The 20673-nt window shown below is 41.4% G+C and overlaps 2 protein-coding genes across 3 annotated transcripts in view; one reads left to right on the plus strand and one right to left on the minus strand.

Annotated features, from left to right (window-relative positions):
- The window catches only part of LOC146642475 (transmembrane protein 163a), a 33127-nt gene extending 16854 nt beyond the window's left edge, over positions 1 to 16273 (plus strand). Inside the window, exons 5-8 of the mRNA XM_085398797.1 lie at positions 2487 to 2583; positions 10700 to 10811; positions 11127 to 11268; positions 11891 to 16273. Coding sequence (XP_085254923.1) covers positions 2487 to 2583; positions 10700 to 10811; positions 11127 to 11268; positions 11891 to 11951 — 412 coding nt within the window. The 3' untranslated portion in view covers positions 11952 to 16273. The remainder of the gene's footprint in view (positions 1 to 2486; positions 2584 to 10699; positions 10812 to 11126; positions 11269 to 11890) is intronic.
- A 328-nt stretch (positions 16274 to 16601) lies between these two features.
- The window catches only part of mgat5 (alpha-1,6-mannosylglycoprotein 6-beta-N-acetylglucosaminyltransferase), a 106256-nt gene continuing 102184 nt past the window's right edge, over positions 16602 to 20673 (minus strand). For both annotated transcript variants that reach the window (XM_085398796.1, XM_085398795.1), the window contains exon 17: positions 16602 to 20665. In XM_085398796.1, coding sequence (XP_085254922.1) covers positions 20467 to 20665 — 199 coding nt within the window. In that variant the 3' untranslated portion in view covers positions 16602 to 20466. The remainder of the gene's footprint in view (positions 20666 to 20673) is intronic.

Raw genomic sequence — 20673 nt, forward strand, 5'->3', positions numbered from 1 at the left:
TGAGTGAGTTTCAGCTCTTAGATACACTTTTAACTTAAAGAGCTATGTTAGCTATGTCCATTTGTACCCTTTATGCTAAGCTAACTAGCTCCTAGCTAGCGACATTGTTCGCCTCGACGACTCTCTGCCAAAAAAGCTGTACAGTTTGCTAAACACCAACACACAATTTTCAATTTTCACCAAACTTGTTTGCAGATTAAATTTAAAAATTTTATGGTTGAGGGTTTTGTGAGTTTATCAGAAAGAACTGCTAAATTTACCAGACAGACAACATAAAATGATCAGAGTAACAGGAAGTGTGCGACTAAAGACCTGTCTGATTAATTCCAACTGTATTTTTAATATAAATATTTGACAGCTTGCTAAACCATCATGTGAAAACATCTACACAAATCCACTTGAAAGCGGTCTTCATTGTGTCATTTCAGCACTGCTAAATGGAGAATCTGGACAAAGTTGAGGAGCTGCTCAGCCAGTAATTGGCTTCGCTGAGAAGACAGCTTCCTCTTGATCACACGCACACTCACACAGTCTATGACAGCTATACACAAACACACCCACACACCCACACACACAGACATGTTTCTGCAGACATACTCTGAAACAGTAAAATGAGAATCATCCGAGAGCAACAAAATCTAAATATAAAGCTATTTTCTGTTGCTGTCTTATACATAGCCACCACAGCGTGTTTGATTTGGGAGTTTTGTACACTGATTGGCCTTCTTGACACAACCCCAACAGGGATTTGTGGCTCTGGCTGGAATTAAACCTGTGACTTGCTTGCCACTATAGTACTTGTACAGATGCATAAAATATGGATCCATGTATTTACACCTTAACTGTAGCCTGGCGTCTTCCTCCTGCTGCAGTGTTTGTTTGTTAGATAGCCAGCGGCTTTGAGCAGACTGAGTGAGAGGGCTACTGATGCACAACGAGAGCCTCTGTGTTCTTTTTCTTAGTTTTTTGATCTGTCTGGGAATGATAGAGAAGGTGCGGTTGAACAGCAATGCCCAAGTACCGAGTGGTTGCCAAGGTAACAAGCTTTAGGTGTCAAAGTAAGACAAATTGGGGACTTTTGTTTTCCACGTGAAAACACAAATACCTCCATTGAAATCACCAAGGTTAGAGATGCTGTTGTTGTGAGCGTGTTGATATTAATAAGTGATCCACGTCTGTGCATTAAAACAGAAGCTGCATGCAGCCGAACACTTTGCTGGTCTTTTTGCTGTTCGGTTGTTCTGCTGTGGAGTAAACACCAGCTTGGAGCGATGATGTCATTTTCCAACCACAGGAAGCGATAGAGGGCTGTAGTGGTGGATACGGCGCTCCATTGTGTGTGTCTACGTGTGTTCGTGCACCCTGCTGTGGACTTCCCGGAGTGATGTTGGGTTGCCTTGGTTACCTCATCCGGTCAAAACCCAGGATGCTAAGTGTGGCTCAAGAGCAGCCGTCAGATTTGAACACATACACTTGGGTATTCATCCATGACCAGGACATATGCTCCGATTGGTTTTTGTGTCCCTCTAGACTTTGTTAATTGGGTAAAGGTGCTTAAAGGACATCTGCTGCTTCCAAATGAATCCTCCGGATCACTCTGAATAAATGTTATCTGTCATTGAGGATCGTTTAGGGTAGCAGGAAGCTGTAGCTTTATCTAACACTCTACAGTTATCATAGAAGTTGATGCTTCCATGTTCAGAAAAACATCTACTACTTATACTTGGACTTTAGTTTTAGTCAGGACCAGTATTTGGTAGTATGGCTCTAATCAGGGATACCGTTTTCATACTTGGAATGCATGCAAAGTCAGGGAGGAGGAGAAGCTTGAATGGATGAACCGTGTAAAATTGCAAAATCACTTTTCTCCATCTGATATACAGAAACTCCAGCTAAAAATGTCTTTAGATGAGATCAGTCCAGCCATTATTTCCCACTTATCCAGTTCAGGGTTGCAGGCATACTGAATCCTGAGCTGTTACGGGGTTAGAGGCAAGGCCAACCCAGAGAGCCCTGCCTGTCTTTGACTGTAGAGGAGAGCCCACATGCACCCAGGAACAACACGCAAACTACACACAAAGTCCTCAGACTACAGCTCTTTAGATGAGATGTTAGATTCTGGGTTTTTTGGCAAGTCAAAATTATAAGCGAGTCATCGATTTTATGGTATTTTTAATTTGGTAGTTGTTTTGATCTGTGTTGTTCAGCACTTTGGTCTGCCGGGTGTGTTCTTAAAGTGCTATACAAATAAACGATGATGATGATGATGATGATGATGATCGATTGGAGGTCTCCTGGAGAAATTTGAATTTAATACCTCATTGTTTGTGAAATCGTGGCTCGAGCCCTGCAGCCATGCAGCACCACTTTTATTGTTTGGGTTGGCCGTCGCGTCAGGATCTGCTCAGAAAGAAAGAATGAAGAAACTAAAAACACTCTGTTTGTTGGTTACTGATCGCCTGTGTCTTCTTTCCTTTCCTCTGCAGAGCTTGTGTTATCCTGGGTGTGGTTTTCATCCTGTCCTCCTTATGCATTATGGGTAAAGCCATCCACGATCTGGCCACCAAACTGCTACCAGAAGTGGTAAGAATTCATCCATCACACTGTTCTGTGTTTGCTTTTAGACAGATTTGTGAGGATTATAATCGGACTGTGAAAAGAGACCAATTCTGCAGAGCACCATGCTTTAATTGTTACACTTATTGCACAAAAAGCAGCGGATGAGACAGGATAATAGTAGATTAGTTTACTACCACATGCTGATTTTCCTACATGGCAGGCAGGAAATGGCTCTGGCTGAGATGCAGGGGTCAAAACTGGATTCAGACAGAAGATGGACGAGAGCTTTGGATTAAGCGGCTTCCATATGGGATGCATAATGTTCTCCATTTAACATTCAGGGGAAACCCCCTAAACATACTAACATACTGCACACCATGGCAGCTGTATAACCCACAGCCACGTTCATCTCCCTGAACTCAGGCTGCCAAAGGTTTAGTGTGTAATCAGATTTTTCTGTGGAATTTGCAGTTATTTTTAAAGCTTTGGCAGATAGTAACCGCTCCTGTGTCTGGCCAGGACCAGGGCTCTGCTGTCCCTGGTGTAATACAGACAGCGAGCCAGAGACGGGGATTTCATTTAGAAGCTAAGAAAAGGCCAGCTGACTTTGCTCCCATATCTAATAATATCTTTACAAACAACATGCAGGATGTTTATTTGCATGAAGCCGTGTGTAGCATGGCTGACTCTGACTCCATCTTTGAGTAGTGGATCTGATTGGACGGCATACTTTCATCTTTGGTTGGTAGCTCAGGATGATGAGACCAAGACACAAAGAGGAGGGTGTTATGAACACAGAGATGCTATTGAAGATGAAATGTTAGGGACTCAAAAATGTATTAAGATCGTTTGGTTTTAAATATTTTCTTTGCTTCAGTGTTGCAGTAGATGCTGTGTGGTCATGTAGACGATGCAGTCGGACACCGTGTGTTGCCAAGTCTACAGCTCTGATTTATGATTGTCTTTTATTTCCAATGATCAGGTTAAAAATAGACTTACCTTTATTAGTGTGAATGCTTGAAAAGCATTCACAGTATTGTTCTTCTAATCTTTATTCTTCTATTTTATTATCTATTCCGTACGTTTTTTGAAAGCCTACTCCTTCAAAACCGTTCAACTTAGAAAAACCATTCAAACACCATTAGATTCCTATTCTTTTGGACATGATTGCTTGTATTTTTCTCATTTTTAACATTTATATTTTTAATTTTATTCAACTTTATTCAACAAAAATTTCCCATGTATTTCAATGGGGAGACCCTTCAAATTCTCATTCAACTTACTCATTTTTAAACTCTTACTACTTCAACATACGTTCACATAGAGCCACCATTCAAACTTTAAAACGAAGACAAGACATTCAACTATTCAACTTGTATTTATCTTTTCAATATCTATTATACTTTTTCTTCAGTTCCAGTTTAAGTTTCATGATGTTTTTTCACCCGTTTCAGAGTTTATAATGGGTGTGTATGGGACGGAATGTTGGGGCTAGAGTGAGACAGCTGAACTGCTAGAGTGAGAGGAGCAAAAAAATTAATCTTAAAATCTTTTTTAAAACTGCTGCTGTGTCCGCAGCGTTTGCTCTACAGGTATGATTTTACCCTCAAAACGTAGCCATCGCTGTCCTCTTTCATCCAATGTGTTTACTATTGTACTAGGTGTTATGGTTCTTTCATAAATGTCACCAATGCACAGCCTCCTCCCTCCAACTCTTCCATAGACTCTAATGTTAAAATGGCTCAGAAGGTTCGTTTGAAAATCAGAAGAGCATGGTGTCTTTCCACTGTCACCACGTCCATATAATAAACTCCACAGACATGAAAACTGAGAATTTGGTAGACTAGACATTGCTGTCGCTCACAGTGAAAGAATTTTGTCAATACGACTTTTACTTTTCATTTGGGAGCGATTTGTTTCAGCCTGACTTTTCTGTTCATTTTAAGCAGCAAAAGTGAGGCGCATGTCTGTGTACGTGTGTATGGAGCCATTGGGTGCAGTCACTATAGCAACCAGGCTCACACCTGCCTGCTTAACGAGCTCTCTCTGCCACTCTGCCAAGATTCATCTTAAGCACTTCTCTTTCAACTGCTGCTGTGTCCACAGTGTCACAGCCATCATTTTACCCTCAAAACGTCGCCATCGTTGTTCTTTTTCCAACATCTTGTCTTTCAAAGCTCAGAGATGTAAACTTTTTAAACTGTGTGGGTCCAAGTGGAGGGATCACATTTTAGTCATTCAGTGATTCAAAGAATATGACCTTTTAATATTCTTTCAGATGTTTTCTGACTCTAAATGTTCTTTTCTCATTTCTTAGGTTTTTCTAATTTAAAATTAAAACATTTTCAGCTTTTTTCCAACTTCTTCTTCTGTGTAACCTTCAGCTTTTAGCAGTTCAGCACTTTTGTTTTCAGGTTAAATTCGGGTTTTTTTTTTTTTTTATCTCATTCAAAATTTTTAACTTAAATTCAGTAATTATTTCATTTCAATGCATACATTCAGATTCAAGCATTCACACTGCAGTTTCTTCAGAAAATGCACTTTCTAGTTAATGTATTACTTTCCTGTTACTCTATATCACCTGTGCAATTGCAAGGTAACAATGTAACAAATACCTGTTCTAAAGAAAGGAGGAGGAGATGCGTGTGTTTTCTCTTTTATGTCCTTTCAGCACCTTTTACACACGAATGTTGTGATGACAGATTCTAATGTAGGAATCGTGCAATGCTGCTGAAGTAGTTTTGTGTATTTTGGCAAACATGAAATAATTTATGTAGGTAGGTGATAGTGAATGTTAAAAAAGTATATTTCACTGCAGTCCACACTGTGTGCATCTGAAGTGAGATCATTTTTATGGTTAAAATATTCAAGACTAATGTGACTCTAAATGTGCACTTTTGGTAGTCACTTTACTTTATTCTCACAAAAATATTTCAGAATCAGAATTAGATTTTTTTCCCCCCTGTTATTACTGTCTGTAAGTGTGTGTGTGTGTGTGTGTGTGTGAGAGAGAGAGAGAGTGTGAGTAAACCAAGTGTAATAGTGACGCTCACAAACCTCACGTGTGAAGACTCACAAGCTTTCACACTTCTGCAAATAGCGTTTTCACCTAGTTGCCAGTCAGTATCATCCATCAGCTGCTGTTTATTATTTTTCCTGCCTAAGTCATGTTCATTCAGCTTTGTCTGTGGTGGATCTCAGACGCAGCAGTAACTCGTGGCTGGTATGAGATAAATAAGAAATATTAAAAGTAGAAGAGATTAAGAATAAACTTATGGACACGAGTTTAATCCATCCTCTTAAATTCTGAATTAATAAAATGTGTAATGCTGTTATGTACCGTAGCCACTGTGTAGCCACTTCATTAGGTACACTTGTTGATGTGCTCATTAACACATATCTATTTAGATAATACATTGGCAGCAACTCAGTGCATTTAGACATGTAGTCATGGTTAAGATGACCTGCTGAAGATCAAACTAAGCATGAGAATGGGGATGAAAGGTGATTTAGTTGACTTTGAAAGTGGGGTGGCTGTTGGAGCCAGATAGATCTACTCGGATTTTCCCGCGCAGCCACGCGAAGGTTTAAAGACAACAGTGCGAAAAAGAGAAAATATCCAGTGAGCAGCAGCTCTCTGGGTGAAAAGGCCTCGCTGACAGACTGCTTTAAGCTGCCAGGAAGGCAACAGTAACTAAAAAAAGAAGAAAAAGCAAGCTCTTGTTACAACCAAGGTATGAAGAAGAGCATCTCTGAATGCACAGCACATGGAACGTTGAAGCAGATGGACGAGCAGCAGACGAGCCGCATGCCGCTCCTGTCAGCTAAGAACAGGAAACTGAGGCTAAAGTTCAGACCGTAGGACCCAAATGTTGCCTGAGCTGATGTGTCTTGATTTCTACTGCAACATTTGAATGGGAGTTTTATTAATGGTTCAGACTTCTGGTGGTGGTGTAGAGTTGTGGGGGATTTTCTTGGCATACATTCGGCCTCTTAGTACCAGCTGAGCATAGTGCTGTTGCTGATCATATCCATAACTTTATGACCACAGTATTTGTTATATAGCACGTGTACCTAATAATAGTGGTCAATGAGCGTATACGCGTGTATATGATGTTAACATAAATGCAGGTTGCCTGTCATGGTGACATCTTTACCAGCTTACTTACTCACTAACTCCTCTGTGTGCTCCTCACATTGTTGTTCCACATGTGAAGCTAACCGAGCTGGATGCTTTTCAATGAGACGAATCACATTGTTGGATCAGCTGCTGAGCAAAAGAAAGATTTTCAGATAATCTCCACAACTGACTCAGTCTCAAAATCCAATTCGTTTTTGAAGCCCTTTACAGCTTTATTGACCTAACTGTGTTTTCCTTCTATTCATGTGTGGCTGCGGCGAGGGAGAGAATGGCCTGTCGCGAGCACTAAAGTGGAAACAAAGGCAGAATGTGAGCGTGCCGAGACAGACAGATTGTGTTTTTCTGAGTCGACCCGCTCCTCTGCTGTCGCACACTTGGTTTCTACCAGACTGACTTCTGGTGCATCACAGTTGGAGATCTAAAGTTTGTGCCTCGCAGCCTCCCACCTTGTGCCAGTGTTGAAAAAATAAGATTTATTTTCACTTCCTTCCTCTCTAGAAAATGTTAATAAGGAAAGCAGCTGCTCAGGTACGCCAGGGTTGGACAGAGTGGGAGGTGTGAGGTGTGTGGAGGAGGATGTTTGGTTTGACACCTGACTGTTCCTGCTCTGCAGGTCCTTTGTGCCCAATTAATGTCAGTTAGCATCCAAAAACAAACCGTTCTCTGCATGACACAGATTCTGTGAAAACCTTTTAACTCCCAGCAGGGCTTTTCATATTGCAAATTAATTCTGACCTCTGACAGCTGAGAGAGTCTTACATTCTTGAGGTTTATGTAATCCTTTGCAAGGCCACAGAATGACGTTTAAATACAGCACAAAGACAAACTGCCTTAGTTACGAAGTTAAAAGCAAAAGCAACCAGTGCAGTCAGATTTGGCACCCAATAAAAATCTAATTGTTCATCAGCTGAATATTAACACTTTCTATCGTGTTTGTTTTAATCCACACACAAATTTAGTTGTAGTTTTATGACAAGCTACATGCTGACATTGAGCCTCAGAGGTGCAGGCTGGCAGATTCTGCACAGAGATCTATAGTAGTTACACGCAAATGTCAACTGCTGCATTCATATTATGGGCAGAGGCTTTTCTCTCTCTGTGTGTGTGTGTGTGTGTGTGTGTGTGTGTGTGTGTGTGTGTGTGTGGGGGGGGGGGGGGGGGGGGTTCCCTCTGCCATTGGTCAAAATGCCAGCCTGCAACAGTCATGGGAAAATTGATTATAAGGTCACTGGGGGATTCCCTGTGATAACAGAGTGAGTCGCAGCATGCAATCCTTCATTTCAGCTGACTGGAAACAAAACTTTCCAAAATAACCAAATAAATGATCGACAGTGTGTGCCTCTGTTAGTACATTCACTCTTCTCAGCTCTTGACCCTAGCTACATCTATACCTAAATGTGTGTTTTTTATTGCAGTGATAGATATAATGCACTGTCATAGACTATATAAAAGATGGAAGTAGCTTCTGATTTTAGTCAAAAGTCCTAGACTTGTAAATAAAATGTCGTTTCATTTTAGTCATACTTGAGGCATCTAAACATTTTTTTAGTCTAGTTTTAGTTGACTAAAACATAAAATGTAATCAGCTACATTTTATATTGTAGCTGACTACAATATAAAACCAATTGAATTGGTTTTTAATTCAATTCAATTTTATTTATACTTTATATTGTAAGGTAGACCCTACAATAATACATACAGAGAAAAACAATCATATGACCCCTATGAGCAAGCACTTTGGCAACAGTGGGAAGGAAAAACTCCCTTTTAACAGGAAGAAACCTCCAGCAGAACCAGGCTCAGGGAGGGGCGGGCATCGGTTAGGGTCAGAAGTGTCTCTTCCTTGACGTCAAATGTGAAATGTATCCATGTGTCGTTTGCTCCTCTTTTCCTCCCAGACTTTGACATTTTGTCGAATTTTCATGAGATAAAGGGAGCACGGGAGCTAGTTGTACTGTATCCTGGAGGCAGTTCAAGTGTGCACATCTGACCTTGCTGCACAAGATTACTTGTGATTGGATCACTTCCAAACTCTTCCCGCCTTTCTACACAACTAAGTTCTGATCTCGTCTCTCCAGAACGTTTTTATCTAGTTTTTATTCACTGACAAAAATATGGATACGTTTAATAGTTTGTAGTTTTTGTCCTTGTGGGTTAGTTTTGTTTTGTTTGTTTTTTACTAAATTATCGTCTCGTTTTTGTCAGAAAAAAAAAAGGTTGTTGAGAGAAAAAAATAATTGGTCAGTTAATTTAACACTGCTTTAGGGTGGGCTTACCTTGTGACTGACAAGGTTTCGCAGTCATGTCTGCACCTCACCCACCACACCGTTTCAAAGCACCTGGACGGCGATGGTTAAAACACTCGGTTCAAAGCTTCACAACAGGACTTTGCTAACAATTGGCTGAAGGCACAGTGGCTATGTCCATCGTTTACTTACAGCCTGTGTGTAGCGCCTTTTTTGTTTGTTTTTTTACAGCCTGCAGCCAGGCTTATTTTTTGCTTTGAAAGACTTTAAGAATTGTTGTTAAAAGTTCACATTAAGAAGCATTTCTTTTAAAAGTAACTCACCTTATGAGGATGTCTAATGAACCAAAATGAGCTATGTCTGGTTTGAATACGTTTCCTGTTGCTGAAGAATGGTCAATGCTTTGTAGATAAACAATTAAAATTTTAGTTTCAAACCTGAGTCACAGCATTGACTCAGGTCTATGCAGCACGCTGAGGTTTTCTTTCCATCTCCTCTTTGATGTGCGCGAGCTTGCCAAAGTAGCTTTTCATGGCTCCGAGGCCATAGTACAATATTAATGTTGCTGCAGAGGCTCTGAGTGCTCTGCAGCTCGCTTTCTCTTCTCTAATCCATCTCTCCTCCTCCAGCCGTCCTCTGTGCATTTACATCTCAGGCATTTAGTGATGTGGCCCTCAAAACAGATGTAAGTAAGTAAAAGTAAGTAAAATTTTATTTATATAGCACCTTTCAAGATAAAAATCACAAAGTGCTTCACAGAAGCTAACAATTTAAACATGTAACAACAAAGTCATGTTTAAATTGTTGAAAACCAAACGGATAAAGCGCAGGAAGCGAATCTGTGGCTCAACACTAATCAAAAAAAGACTTATCAGGAAGAGCAATTACATAAGAGCTACGGGGAGCAGTGGAGAATATTGTTGGACCATTACTGGAGGTAAACGATACTGAAGGGAGGTGGTGATGATTGTGGGGGTGTCAGGGTTGTCAGAGATAGTGTCTGTGCTGTTTTGACAAGGAGGCAGAGCAGCTGGATTCATCAGTTCAGTGTGAAAAAACTTGTTACTGATGTAGTTGTTATTAGACTCACAGTGTTGGTGAGCTTGGCAAATGTGACGTTGTGCTAAAATGTTGCTTTTCTGAATAACCTGTAGGGATTGGAAGGTTAAGTTTGCTAGAAGGCAGCTACAGTCCTGAGCTGTGTGCTGCCTTGTGATTGTAGGTGTATTGAAAAGACCTTGTCTTTGAATTTGAACGAAGAGTCTGATAGATAGGGTTTGGTACACAGTGAAGTACTGGTTGTGTCTATAAATACAGATATTACCCTGCATGAGCTGACTCACTGAGTAGTAAAAGAAACCTCAGCAGTCAAGGCCATAGACTGTATATAAAGGATGGACATAGCCATTGGTTTTGTGACCTTTACATTATAAAGTATCAATGCTAGACTTTTGCCTGTTGCTCCTGTGTGGGTGGGTGGGTAGTTTTTATTTGTTATTTTTATTGACCTAGAATGTGCTCTAGGAAGACCAGATGGTGGACTCCTAAGTAATCAGCTAATGCTAGCAATGCTAGCAGCTAACTTTGTCTAAAAACATTCAACCCTGTACAAGTTGCTGTTTGGTAAAATTTCCTGTTGTGAGCTGATAGTAATCACTGTCTAAAACAAGTCTTGAAGTGTTTTGAACCAATGCTGCACTTTTAACAAGGAGATTGAATCCCACTCTTGGTCTGTTGTTTTTGTTTCTCACAGGACGATTTCCTGTTCAGCGTGTCCATTGTCAGCGGTTTGATGTGCATCATATTGGCTGTAATCAAGTTCATGCTCGGCAAAGTACTGACAAGCCGAGCTCTCCTCACTGATGGTAGGTGTGCACGTGCAGAGAGATCATAGCTTTTTAGAACTTGTAAACTTTCTCAGCTTTCCATAGTGATGCCATCACAATCGTAAAAATCATGGGTTTGTCACTCTGACATGTCTGTCAGCTCCAATTGGTTTCCTAAAGTTGCCTCATAGTTGATGAGATTACAGGTGCATGGAGCCAGCTTAAACATCTGTCACACTACTGGGTTCTTGGTGAAAACAGTGGTGAATATCACAGTGACACTAGCAGGTTTCTGGGAGCTGACCTCTGAACCCTCAAAGCCGACTTTGACTGACATTTGTCGTCTCTTTCCAGGATTCAACTCACTGCTGGGGGGGATCATGGGCTTCTCCATCCTGATCAGTGCTGAAGTCTACAAGAACGAGCCCAAGGTGTGGTACCTGGATGGAACAATAGGTGTCCTGATAGGTCTGATCATCCTCGCCTATGGAGTTAGGTAAGTGGCTAGTACTTGGTAAAAAAAAATGGCGTACCTTTTATTTGGTGTCATGAGATAATTGTTGATATTGCAGCAGAACATATCCACAGAATGAATAGAGGAGCTGGGGTGGAGGTGGGTTGCAAAGCAGCTTGCAGAGCATTGGTTTGGACATTTAGTGAGGAAATGGTATAAACTAACTACCCGAATAAATACTCTGTGGTGTTTTAAGATAATAAAAGCACAATGAAGTCAGAATACCTCCATCTGGAGTCAGTATTCATAAAACCAAAGCTTACAAAGTGATTTGGTGTAATTACACTGTGTTAGTTCTGTGTGGAAAACCAATTTCAGTGTGTGCAGTTTTGTCACTGGATTCATATAAAAGCATTGCAAGTTATATTTTGTACACGGGAATGATGAAAAAATAAAATAGTGACACCTTTAAAGGTTGAAATCTCGAGGCTAGAAAATTTGTATTCTAACAGCTGGTAGGGGTCTGAAGGTTGCTGTCATCTCCATTTTCAAATCCCCCAAAGCGACCTTAATGTTTAAGTGCAATATTGAGCCGAGATGCTCAGATGTATCATTAGGTGGATCAGAGGTTGATCTCTTTGCCTGTTTTTTTTCTGTGCCGCAGACTGCTCCTGGACATGGTCCCCCGCGTCCGACAAACCAGGAACTACGAGCGCTTTGAGTGACGGATCACAGAGGGCGGGTTTGGGAGTGACTGGCAGGATGGGGACTGTAGAGGCCCTCCACAGACAATCACAATCAGTCCTCGCGGTGCCAGCGAAGGCGTCGCTGTCTGTGCAGTTCTCCCATTCAGAGCTGGAGTGGAAGATGGCGTCAGTGGCATATTTTTAATGTTTTACAGTTTAATGTACATATGAAATGTTCACCTGTTTTTCAGAAGTCAAAGGCACAGTCTGCTTTTTCATGTTTATTTCATCCATATTTAAAGAAGGTAACAGAGATAAGACTGTGGGGGAGGGGGTTAATGTAATTTTTCAAAAGTTGTACACAGCTCAGACTGCAGTGTTACGGATGTTCAATACCTCAGTTACATGTCATCACCCCGTCACGACAGAGCAGCTTGTTTTTTCCCATGGTTCCACGAGGCCTTTGCTCAGCTGTGCTATAAAGCTTTGCAGCACAGCAGGTCAGAGTGATTGATGCAGCTGATGTAGCGGTGGAGTATTAATGGTGTTTACCTTTTTATGACTAGAGAGAAGATAAATATCAATAAAAAGTCCATTTGGCACAAGGAGCAGGTACATAAGCACACACATGACAGGCTCAGTGACGTGTGATTAGCCGTTTATAATATTTATCCAGACTGCTGCAGCAACGTCCTTTTAGTGCCAGCTTACAATCCTGGAGCAAAAAAAAAATCTTTCTTGGCACTGAGAGTCGGGATCTGACCCTTTTCCACTGTAACTCTAACAGAAGGAAAACAAAACGGCTGCGCTGCCTCCCAGGAAAAGCATTTATACAATTAACTCTCGCCATCTACTGACCAAAAGAAAGGACTACAAAATGTAGGTCATTACATGAGAACGGTTATCTAATATGCAGTTGTGCTCAGAAGTTTACACACAGTCATCATGGGTCTGTCATGGTAATTTGGCATTTTGAACTAGGGTGGAATGATTGTTCAGGATACATGTGCAATAATTCAAAAACAAAAACAAGAACAGGCTGCAGAGGTTTCAGTATATTTCAGATTTTCTTTACTCCACGCGGGGTCAAAAGTCTACAGAGGATCAAATATGTGCAAGTTGCACCTCGAGCCGCAGAATTTGAATTTACACTATTATTTTATCCGCTTTGTGCAGTGCACGTGTATCCCAGTAAAACAGCCTGAGAGCATGATGTTACCACCACCATGGTTGACGGTGGGTACAGTGTTCTTCGGTTTGAAAGCCTCACCTTTACTCCTCCAAACATACGTCTTGTCATTGTGGCCAAACAGCTCAATCTGTGTCTCTCTGACCATAAAATATTCCTCCAGGAGGTATTTGGCTCGTCCATGTTGGCAGTCACACATTTCACTTGTGCTTGAAGGTGTCGACTTTTTTACCAGGAGGTTCTTTCTTGTTTCAGTGATCCTTAACATCTCAACCAATTTCCTCTTTCCCGAGGGTAAGAGTTGGGGTTTTCTTCCAGACCTTGGAAAAGTGGTGACACGTCTGAATAACTACGTGAATAACTACGATTCTTTGAACCGATGATCTTGCCGTCTGAAGTTGTTTAGAAATGCCTCCGAGAGACCAGCCCAACTTGTGTAAATCTACATAAACTTGTGACCACCAACTGTAGCTGAGTGTTTGAAGCCTGACCCTGAGACAAAATTCCCCACATGAGACGCATGTAAAGGTCAAAGAAAATGACCGTCACACTAAATGCTTCCACACTTTTGGCACTGAACTCAATGCAGATACAGCTTTCATACTGACCAGTGACACAAAAACAGATTTATGGCTGAAGCTAAAGGCCCCACACGTACACAGGTATCAGTAAGCTCAGCTTGTTCTTTACCCTGATGCAGTTTTAGGAGCTGAAGACTATGAAAGAGTTCCAGACAGAAGCTGTTCACAAACTGTGCTGTTTTTATGAGTGGGCAGCAAGAGCTGAGTTCTTACCTCTGCCAGGGAAGTGATCTGTTTCAGTTTGTCTGTTAACAGGTGCTGGTCCAAAAGCTGCAGAGAGATTTTCAGGAACATGTAATCAGAAGGTGATTGTAGCGCAGTGTGCAGGTTTTTAACTGTCAGGGGTAATTGGATGGATTCTTCAGATACGTCACAAAGTCGAGCATTATAAGATCGGAAAACCTGAGAGAACATGAACCAAACTTGTCTGGATTTTTCCTCCTGGGTTCAGTTCATGCATGCTCTCTGCTCTTATGTTTGTAACATTGTCGTGTCAGCGCTCTGACGAGCCAACCTGTGCATGAAGTAGGAGTTCTGTTGGTTTGGGCCACAGTTGTGTTTTTGCACGTTAATGTGGGCAGGTATGTAAAAACACACACAAACAGACATCAGTGTACACGTGGACAATGAATCTCAGTATTTGTCAAATGTGCGTGTTACAAACAGACTAGACCTTTAGACACGTGAGGTTACTGCTGCTGGAGGAGCAAATCTTAGAAACTGTGAAGTTCTTTAAAAGAATCAGAGGTTGAGCTGGTTCAGGTTTGAGTTTATCCAGGTAACTCCAGGGTTAACCTGACTTTTCTGTATTACGAAGGTGGTTTACTTCTTACTGGGATAACTAATGCTGCAGACCTAACGTGCTCTGGAGCTGCAAGTATGAAATCACTACTCCCTGACAATTGGCTGGAAAATAGCGTCACCATTCCTGGAGCATCCCTGGGACTGCAGTGCATGGACAGTAATGGAAAAGTCTTTAAAGAGCATCTAAAGTCTTTGTGTTTTCCTGAAGGACGTCAGTAATTAATGTAGATTAGTAGACAGAACTTTAGTTGTTGATTTTTCAGTTTTATTGAGCTCTAAGGATTTATATAAGATTCTAAAATCAGCACATACACAAAGTCTACATTTGTATTCTGCTTTTTATATTTATCCTTAACCATAAATAGAGCGTGGCTGAAAGAATAAACTTACAAAATGAATTTATTGAAGTAACAATTATAATCTGTCTGATTCTCCTGTATGTGCTTCCTTTGGAGACTTCTTTAATGTTATCGTAGTTGGTGCAACCACCTCCTCTGACACAAAAGCAGCTGGATTATTAGTCTATTAATCACAGACTCAAGTGGGTTTTGTTTCGTGTACGCTGGAAGATCAACAGCTTCTGTTCCCTGTTTGTTTGCATTCACCCTAAATGGATCTGACGGGTTGCTGCTCTCTGTGAGTTTGAGGTGCTGAACTTTGGACAGCAGCCGGTGGGTTCACGTGTTTCCTGTGTTTAAGAGGAGGTCTCCAGCACCAGTGAAAATGAGGAGCAGGACTGGGAGTAGTTACTGGGGTCAGTTAGGGCCTTTGTAGCAGCTCTCCTTGTTACCACCTTTACACATGTGTTTGTTACCTACTGGCTGGTGAAATGAAAACAGTGTCTGTCCTGCACTCAGAGCTCACAGTACTACAGACATACACTGTAGAGGCTGCCATACGGTTTTGGGTCAATGGCGACGCCCCAACAGGGCAATATTTTAATGAAATTCAATGCAGTGATGATTGTGGACATTAAGTGAGTCGCTGTTTATCAGGAGTCAACGCGTTTCCTCTCATATGTGAAGCTGCTGTTTGGTTTTGGGCCATTTAGAAGGGTCGCAGCTACATTTTCAGGCAAAGTCCTTTTTGGTTTTAATTTAAAGAAGCTTTCACTTTCTAGCTGTCCTCCTCCTCCTCCTCCTCATCGTCGTATTGAAGGACTTACTTTGTACAATAGAGCTCCTCTCTATCCCAAAGCCTTCATTTTCAAGGTGTTTGTGCAACTTGATCAGGGTTTTTCTTTGTTAGTTTTCATATCTCCCACATTTTCCTCAGTCTGTGCTTGCTGCTGTGACCGTAACTGAATGTACATGCTGTGCTGTGATACTAGTTTTTATGAAAAATCTGTGACTGTGCTGTTTGGTTTTATTTATTTAAATACAAGTAAGGGATCGATTCTGTTCCTGAGCTTGTGGAGATACATGTGTGCCTAAAATCGGTGTGAGAAACAAAACATGCAGATAACAGAAAATTATTTTGGAAGGCCATAATATTAAGAAAAGATCACAACAAAAATACAAACAGCTTGTAATCACTAATTTCCTGTCTTGGACATGTCGTAAACACCGAGAGACACATTTAACTTCATATCAGCTCGGTTTTCTTAAACTCTGTGACACAGAGTTTGAGGCGCTCCTCAGCCTGCTGACTGTACACTTCTTTGCTCGTGTAAATAATCTGTATAGCTGTAATGTAAAACCAGAGTCTGAGCCATTTGTCACAGAAAAAAGGTTTATTTAAAAATAAAGTTGTATCCCTCTTACTCTTCAAGAACAGTGAAAACAAAACCATTGTGTTACCACTTTTCACTGCTGTCCTGGGGTTTCTGACTTTTAACTGAGAGCAAAACAAATCTTCATCCATGTTGGTGTGTGTGTAGCAGAGTTCATACAATGGAGACATTCAATGCTGAGGTCAAAACAGATGAGATACGCTGATTTATTCTGTCCAAACTTTGCTGATGGCTTGGCGCTCTGAGCAGATTCCTCCAGAAACCAAACATCCTATGATCTGATCAAAGATGTGCTCTGAACAAGCCCAGCTAACAGAAAAGAAATAAGGCTCTGGCTGCAGCAGAAGGGGTTTAGCTAATCACTTAAGCAGGCCTCAGAGTCATGGTTATTAAGAAGCGACTGTGAAGGGTTCAAAATATTTGCTTATTCGCTGAAAAAGGAATCGTGCTGGGTATCACTGTTGGTTTAGCACGAACTCAAGCATTCCCACCTTGGATATGTACGAGCTTTAAACGCTGGTGATATTCTACCTTTAAAAAATAAAAAAATAAATCATGACCAAGTTCCATAAAAAGACCAAAACCATCAATGAACAGTTTGCTCCAGCAACTCTCTTATGCATGTGCCGTTTAGTTTGACTCAGTCCCATCTGCTACTCTGTCCTCATGTTTTAAGAATGGCTGCTAAGCGCTACAGTCCAGTAATCATCCTGTGAGTCACTCAGTGCTTGTGTGCACTTGTCATCAAGTGTGAAATGTGGTCCTGGAGATACTAGTGAGACTATTTTGACGCCGTTTAAATGTGCATTAAAGATGAAGAACCACGGGTGCACGGTTGATTTAAACGATGTGTGTGATCACACTGGTCTAAACATTGACATATTCAGTGCTACTAAAATACAAGGCTTCACTTACAGCCCTGATTTTCTTTTTGAATTCTAAAAAAACCCAAAATGTCACCATCCAGGCTGATCTATTAGCTGACAATCTTTTATTCTGAAAGTTACTTCAATTCAGTTTCAGTTATATAACCAAATCACAACAACAGTGACCTCAAGGTGCTACAACACAGAGAACCCCAACAACTTCCCATGGGCAAGCACGGCCCCCCATGGGCAAGCACGGCCCCCCATGGGCAAGCACGGCCCCCCATGGGCAAGCATGACAAATGGCTCCTGGCTCGTCTTTCCTAGCAGGCTCGATAATGGTCAGCTGCTTCTTGACTCAGTCAGATGTACTCTAACTCCTCTTGGACTTTCATTTCAAGTAGAAGTAAAGAAGTACCAGCTGTGGTTTGACACAAACTGAGTCGTCTGCTCGATGACAGAGTCACTGGAGAGGCAGCTGATTATTGCTTCATTATTTATTGTAGAACAGCACATGCTGTGACGTTTCACAATTCACTGATCAAACTGTAGGTATGCCCCCTTTTAAATGTATGCCCCTGAAACTGATTACTGGACTCCAGTTTTACATTTTTAACAGGAACCAATGCGGAAACTAGCGATTTGCACTAATGCACTGTTGGTTTTGGGTTTTTTTATGGGATTTGTTTTGAAGCACCACCAGATGCTTTTCGTGAAAGTTTAAAAACCACTCTTTTTTTTTTTCTTTCTTCAAGCTTGAAGCCACTTGTGTATCCATCACATGTGCTGCAGGTCACGTTTAGAAAGGACCAGACAACTATGAGTAATCAGTTTAAGGCATTCAAAATCAGACATCCCATTTATTCTACATGTGCTGTGATCATCTGATTCCTCTTATTACTGACTACTCAACTGGTTAATCGCATTACTATCACACATGTGAATCCACTGCAGAGCTTGACTGGTAAACATGAGCTGACACTGCTTTCTTTCTTTTTGACTTTAGTTCTGAAAAACAAAGAGCCTATCAGTTTTATCACTTTCCCAAATATCTTCATCAAAACAATCTTAAGATGTGGACAGCCAATTTAAATTTCTTAAAATTAATATAAATCAAAAAACAAACAAAAAAACCCAACCTGACTCTGATGTTGCAGAAGTAAACATGTATAACAGAGTAACGTCACCCTGCCACAAATAGCTCACCAACAGTCGTCAAACAAAAGCAGAACTGAAGTTAAACCACAAAAAGGCACGTCATGTTTTTTGAAACACTTAACTTGGCGGCAGATCGGTGACCTGCTTAACAGGGTAAGAAAAAAGAAGAAGAAAAAGGCGCCATTCAGGCTGAACTGAAACATGTGCAAACAGAAACAACAGTGAAATGAAAGCAAAGCACAAAGTGTACGAGGCTCATTTCCCCACAAAACAAGCATGTTTGTCCACTACTGTCTGCCTTACAGAGAGCGCGATGAGAGTTACGTTTAGACTGGAAAGTTTAAACCAATCTTTGTGTCATTTAAGCTCTTTAAGGAATAAATAATCAAACATTTGATAAGATATTTTCTATACTATACTTTCTAGAATGATCACAAAGCAGCCAGCCAGACAGACACAGGCCTGGCTTAGGTACGTAAATCCATTTGAGACCAAATTCTGGTGCAAAATAAAAATGCTCCAATATTTTATTTTTCTTGCTTTTTTTGGTCTCATATCACAGCTGAAAGCAGGACAGCAGAAGACAAAGTCTCCTTCTCTTTATTCATACACCTAGAGACAAATATGCTTTTTTTAATTACATTTAAATTACCCTCCATAAATAAAAGTCAATAAAAAGGGAAACAAAAGAAAAGACACCCATCCTATAAATAAAAAAAGAAAAAGATTTCCAGCCGAACACAGCGATAAAGATCTGTATACAAAATAAATACAAAAGAAAACCTTTAAAACTCATATGAACAATATACAGTGTTACTAATATCATGTTAAACCTCTGATTAACTTAGTGCATTTTTTCCATTCACCACAAGAAATACAAATCTCATCTTTTTTTCCTTATTTATATTTTTTTAGCAAATAAACAGGCAAATTAAGATCCTAACGATAATCGAAAGAAAAGGAGGAGATGCAAGGCGTAGCGCCTGCCGCGGAGCTCTTTGTTGACATGTCTGTGGTGCGTACAGTATGCTGCAAAGGATTTACAGCGGTCGTGTGGAAGATGGGAGACGAGTGTGAATCTGTGTTTTGTCTTTTTTTTTTTCTTAGTCTTTTTTTAAAAACAGTTTACTACACAAAGACATGGACGAACATCTCTGTAAGTAAGGATTTTGTGTTTCTCTACGAGTCTTCGGAACAACGTGTTGACAGTAAGGCTTCCCAGCCTTTTGCTGCAAGGTGTTACCGCTGCTACTGATGACGGCTATCGTCTACGACTCGACGTCACAACACAGAGAACGAGCGATGTCATTTTGGTGCGTGCCTAGTGCCGGATGGTGTGCTTAAAACAGGCAGACAAACAAAAAAAAATTACAATTCTCTACTGGCCTTTTGCAGAAACACTCACAGACACACACAGTCCCTCATCTTTACAACGTTTTAAAACACGTGTGCAACTTAAATGTATGAAAACCGAACACGACAGTCTTGAATTTCCTCTCTTTTAAGGGTGGGGATGAAGATCACGGAGTCTGGTGAGGATGCGTCAGGAAACGATCGAAACTGCCAGGATAAAAATCTAGATTTCTACTTTTACTTGTCCAATCTAGTCAAGAGATGAATGGGTTGGTTACAGTGTAAATCTGATTACAGCCCACTGTGTTTGTGTGTGTTTCTATGTGTGTGTGTGTGTGTGTGTATGCTGGGGGATGTGGGCCTTCAGCGGTGCCGGTCCAGTGCAAACCTACCTAAAAATAACAGTTTCAGATTAGAGCAGGGGTGAGATGGACGGAAGGGTGGAGTGGAGGGGTGGAGGGTCACCGATATGTGCAGTCCACCTCATCTGCTGCGACTTCGTACGACTCCCTTTGTTGATTCAAGTAAATCCACGCCACTTCCAGGCCTCATAGCGCCACCTGCTGATGAAGGTGAGAGTTGGCAGATGCTCCGGTCAGCTGCAGGAGTGCTTCTCCTCCAGCTACCGGAGGAAAACAATAAATATGAAGAGCGAGCTCAGTCCTGTGATTGTTCTTTTTGTCCTGTTGTTGTCACAAAGGAGTCTGGTTTGTGTGTTTGATAGCTGCATGACTGCTCGGGAATGTGCGTCTCCCTCAAGCACACTCCTTGAAGCTGCTGTACATCCGCCCACCACCGCCCACCACCGCCCCCTCCCCGATCACCGCAATCCCATCTGATTCCTGACCCTCTGTCAGCCTGGGTGCTGCTGCTATAGGCAGTCTTTGCACAGCGCCACCTGGCCCTTCATGTAGTCACGGCAGGGACAGATGCGCTGCAGTGTCGAGTGGGCGCCGGCGCAGCTGAACAGCAGCAGGTCCGACTGGAAGATGCAGTGATGGCGAGTCTCGCTGTATGCGGGCACAACGGTGTCGGCGCTCGACTCCACCGTTTGACAGTCCATGCCAAACCTGACGGA

This window comes from Rhamphochromis longiceps, linkage group LG23, assembly GCF_057381845.1.
Source record: "Rhamphochromis longiceps isolate RC_006_pf linkage group LG23, R_longiceps_female_GT1.1, whole genome shotgun sequence".
NCBI lineage: Eukaryota > Metazoa > Chordata > Actinopteri > Cichliformes > Cichlidae > Rhamphochromis > Rhamphochromis longiceps.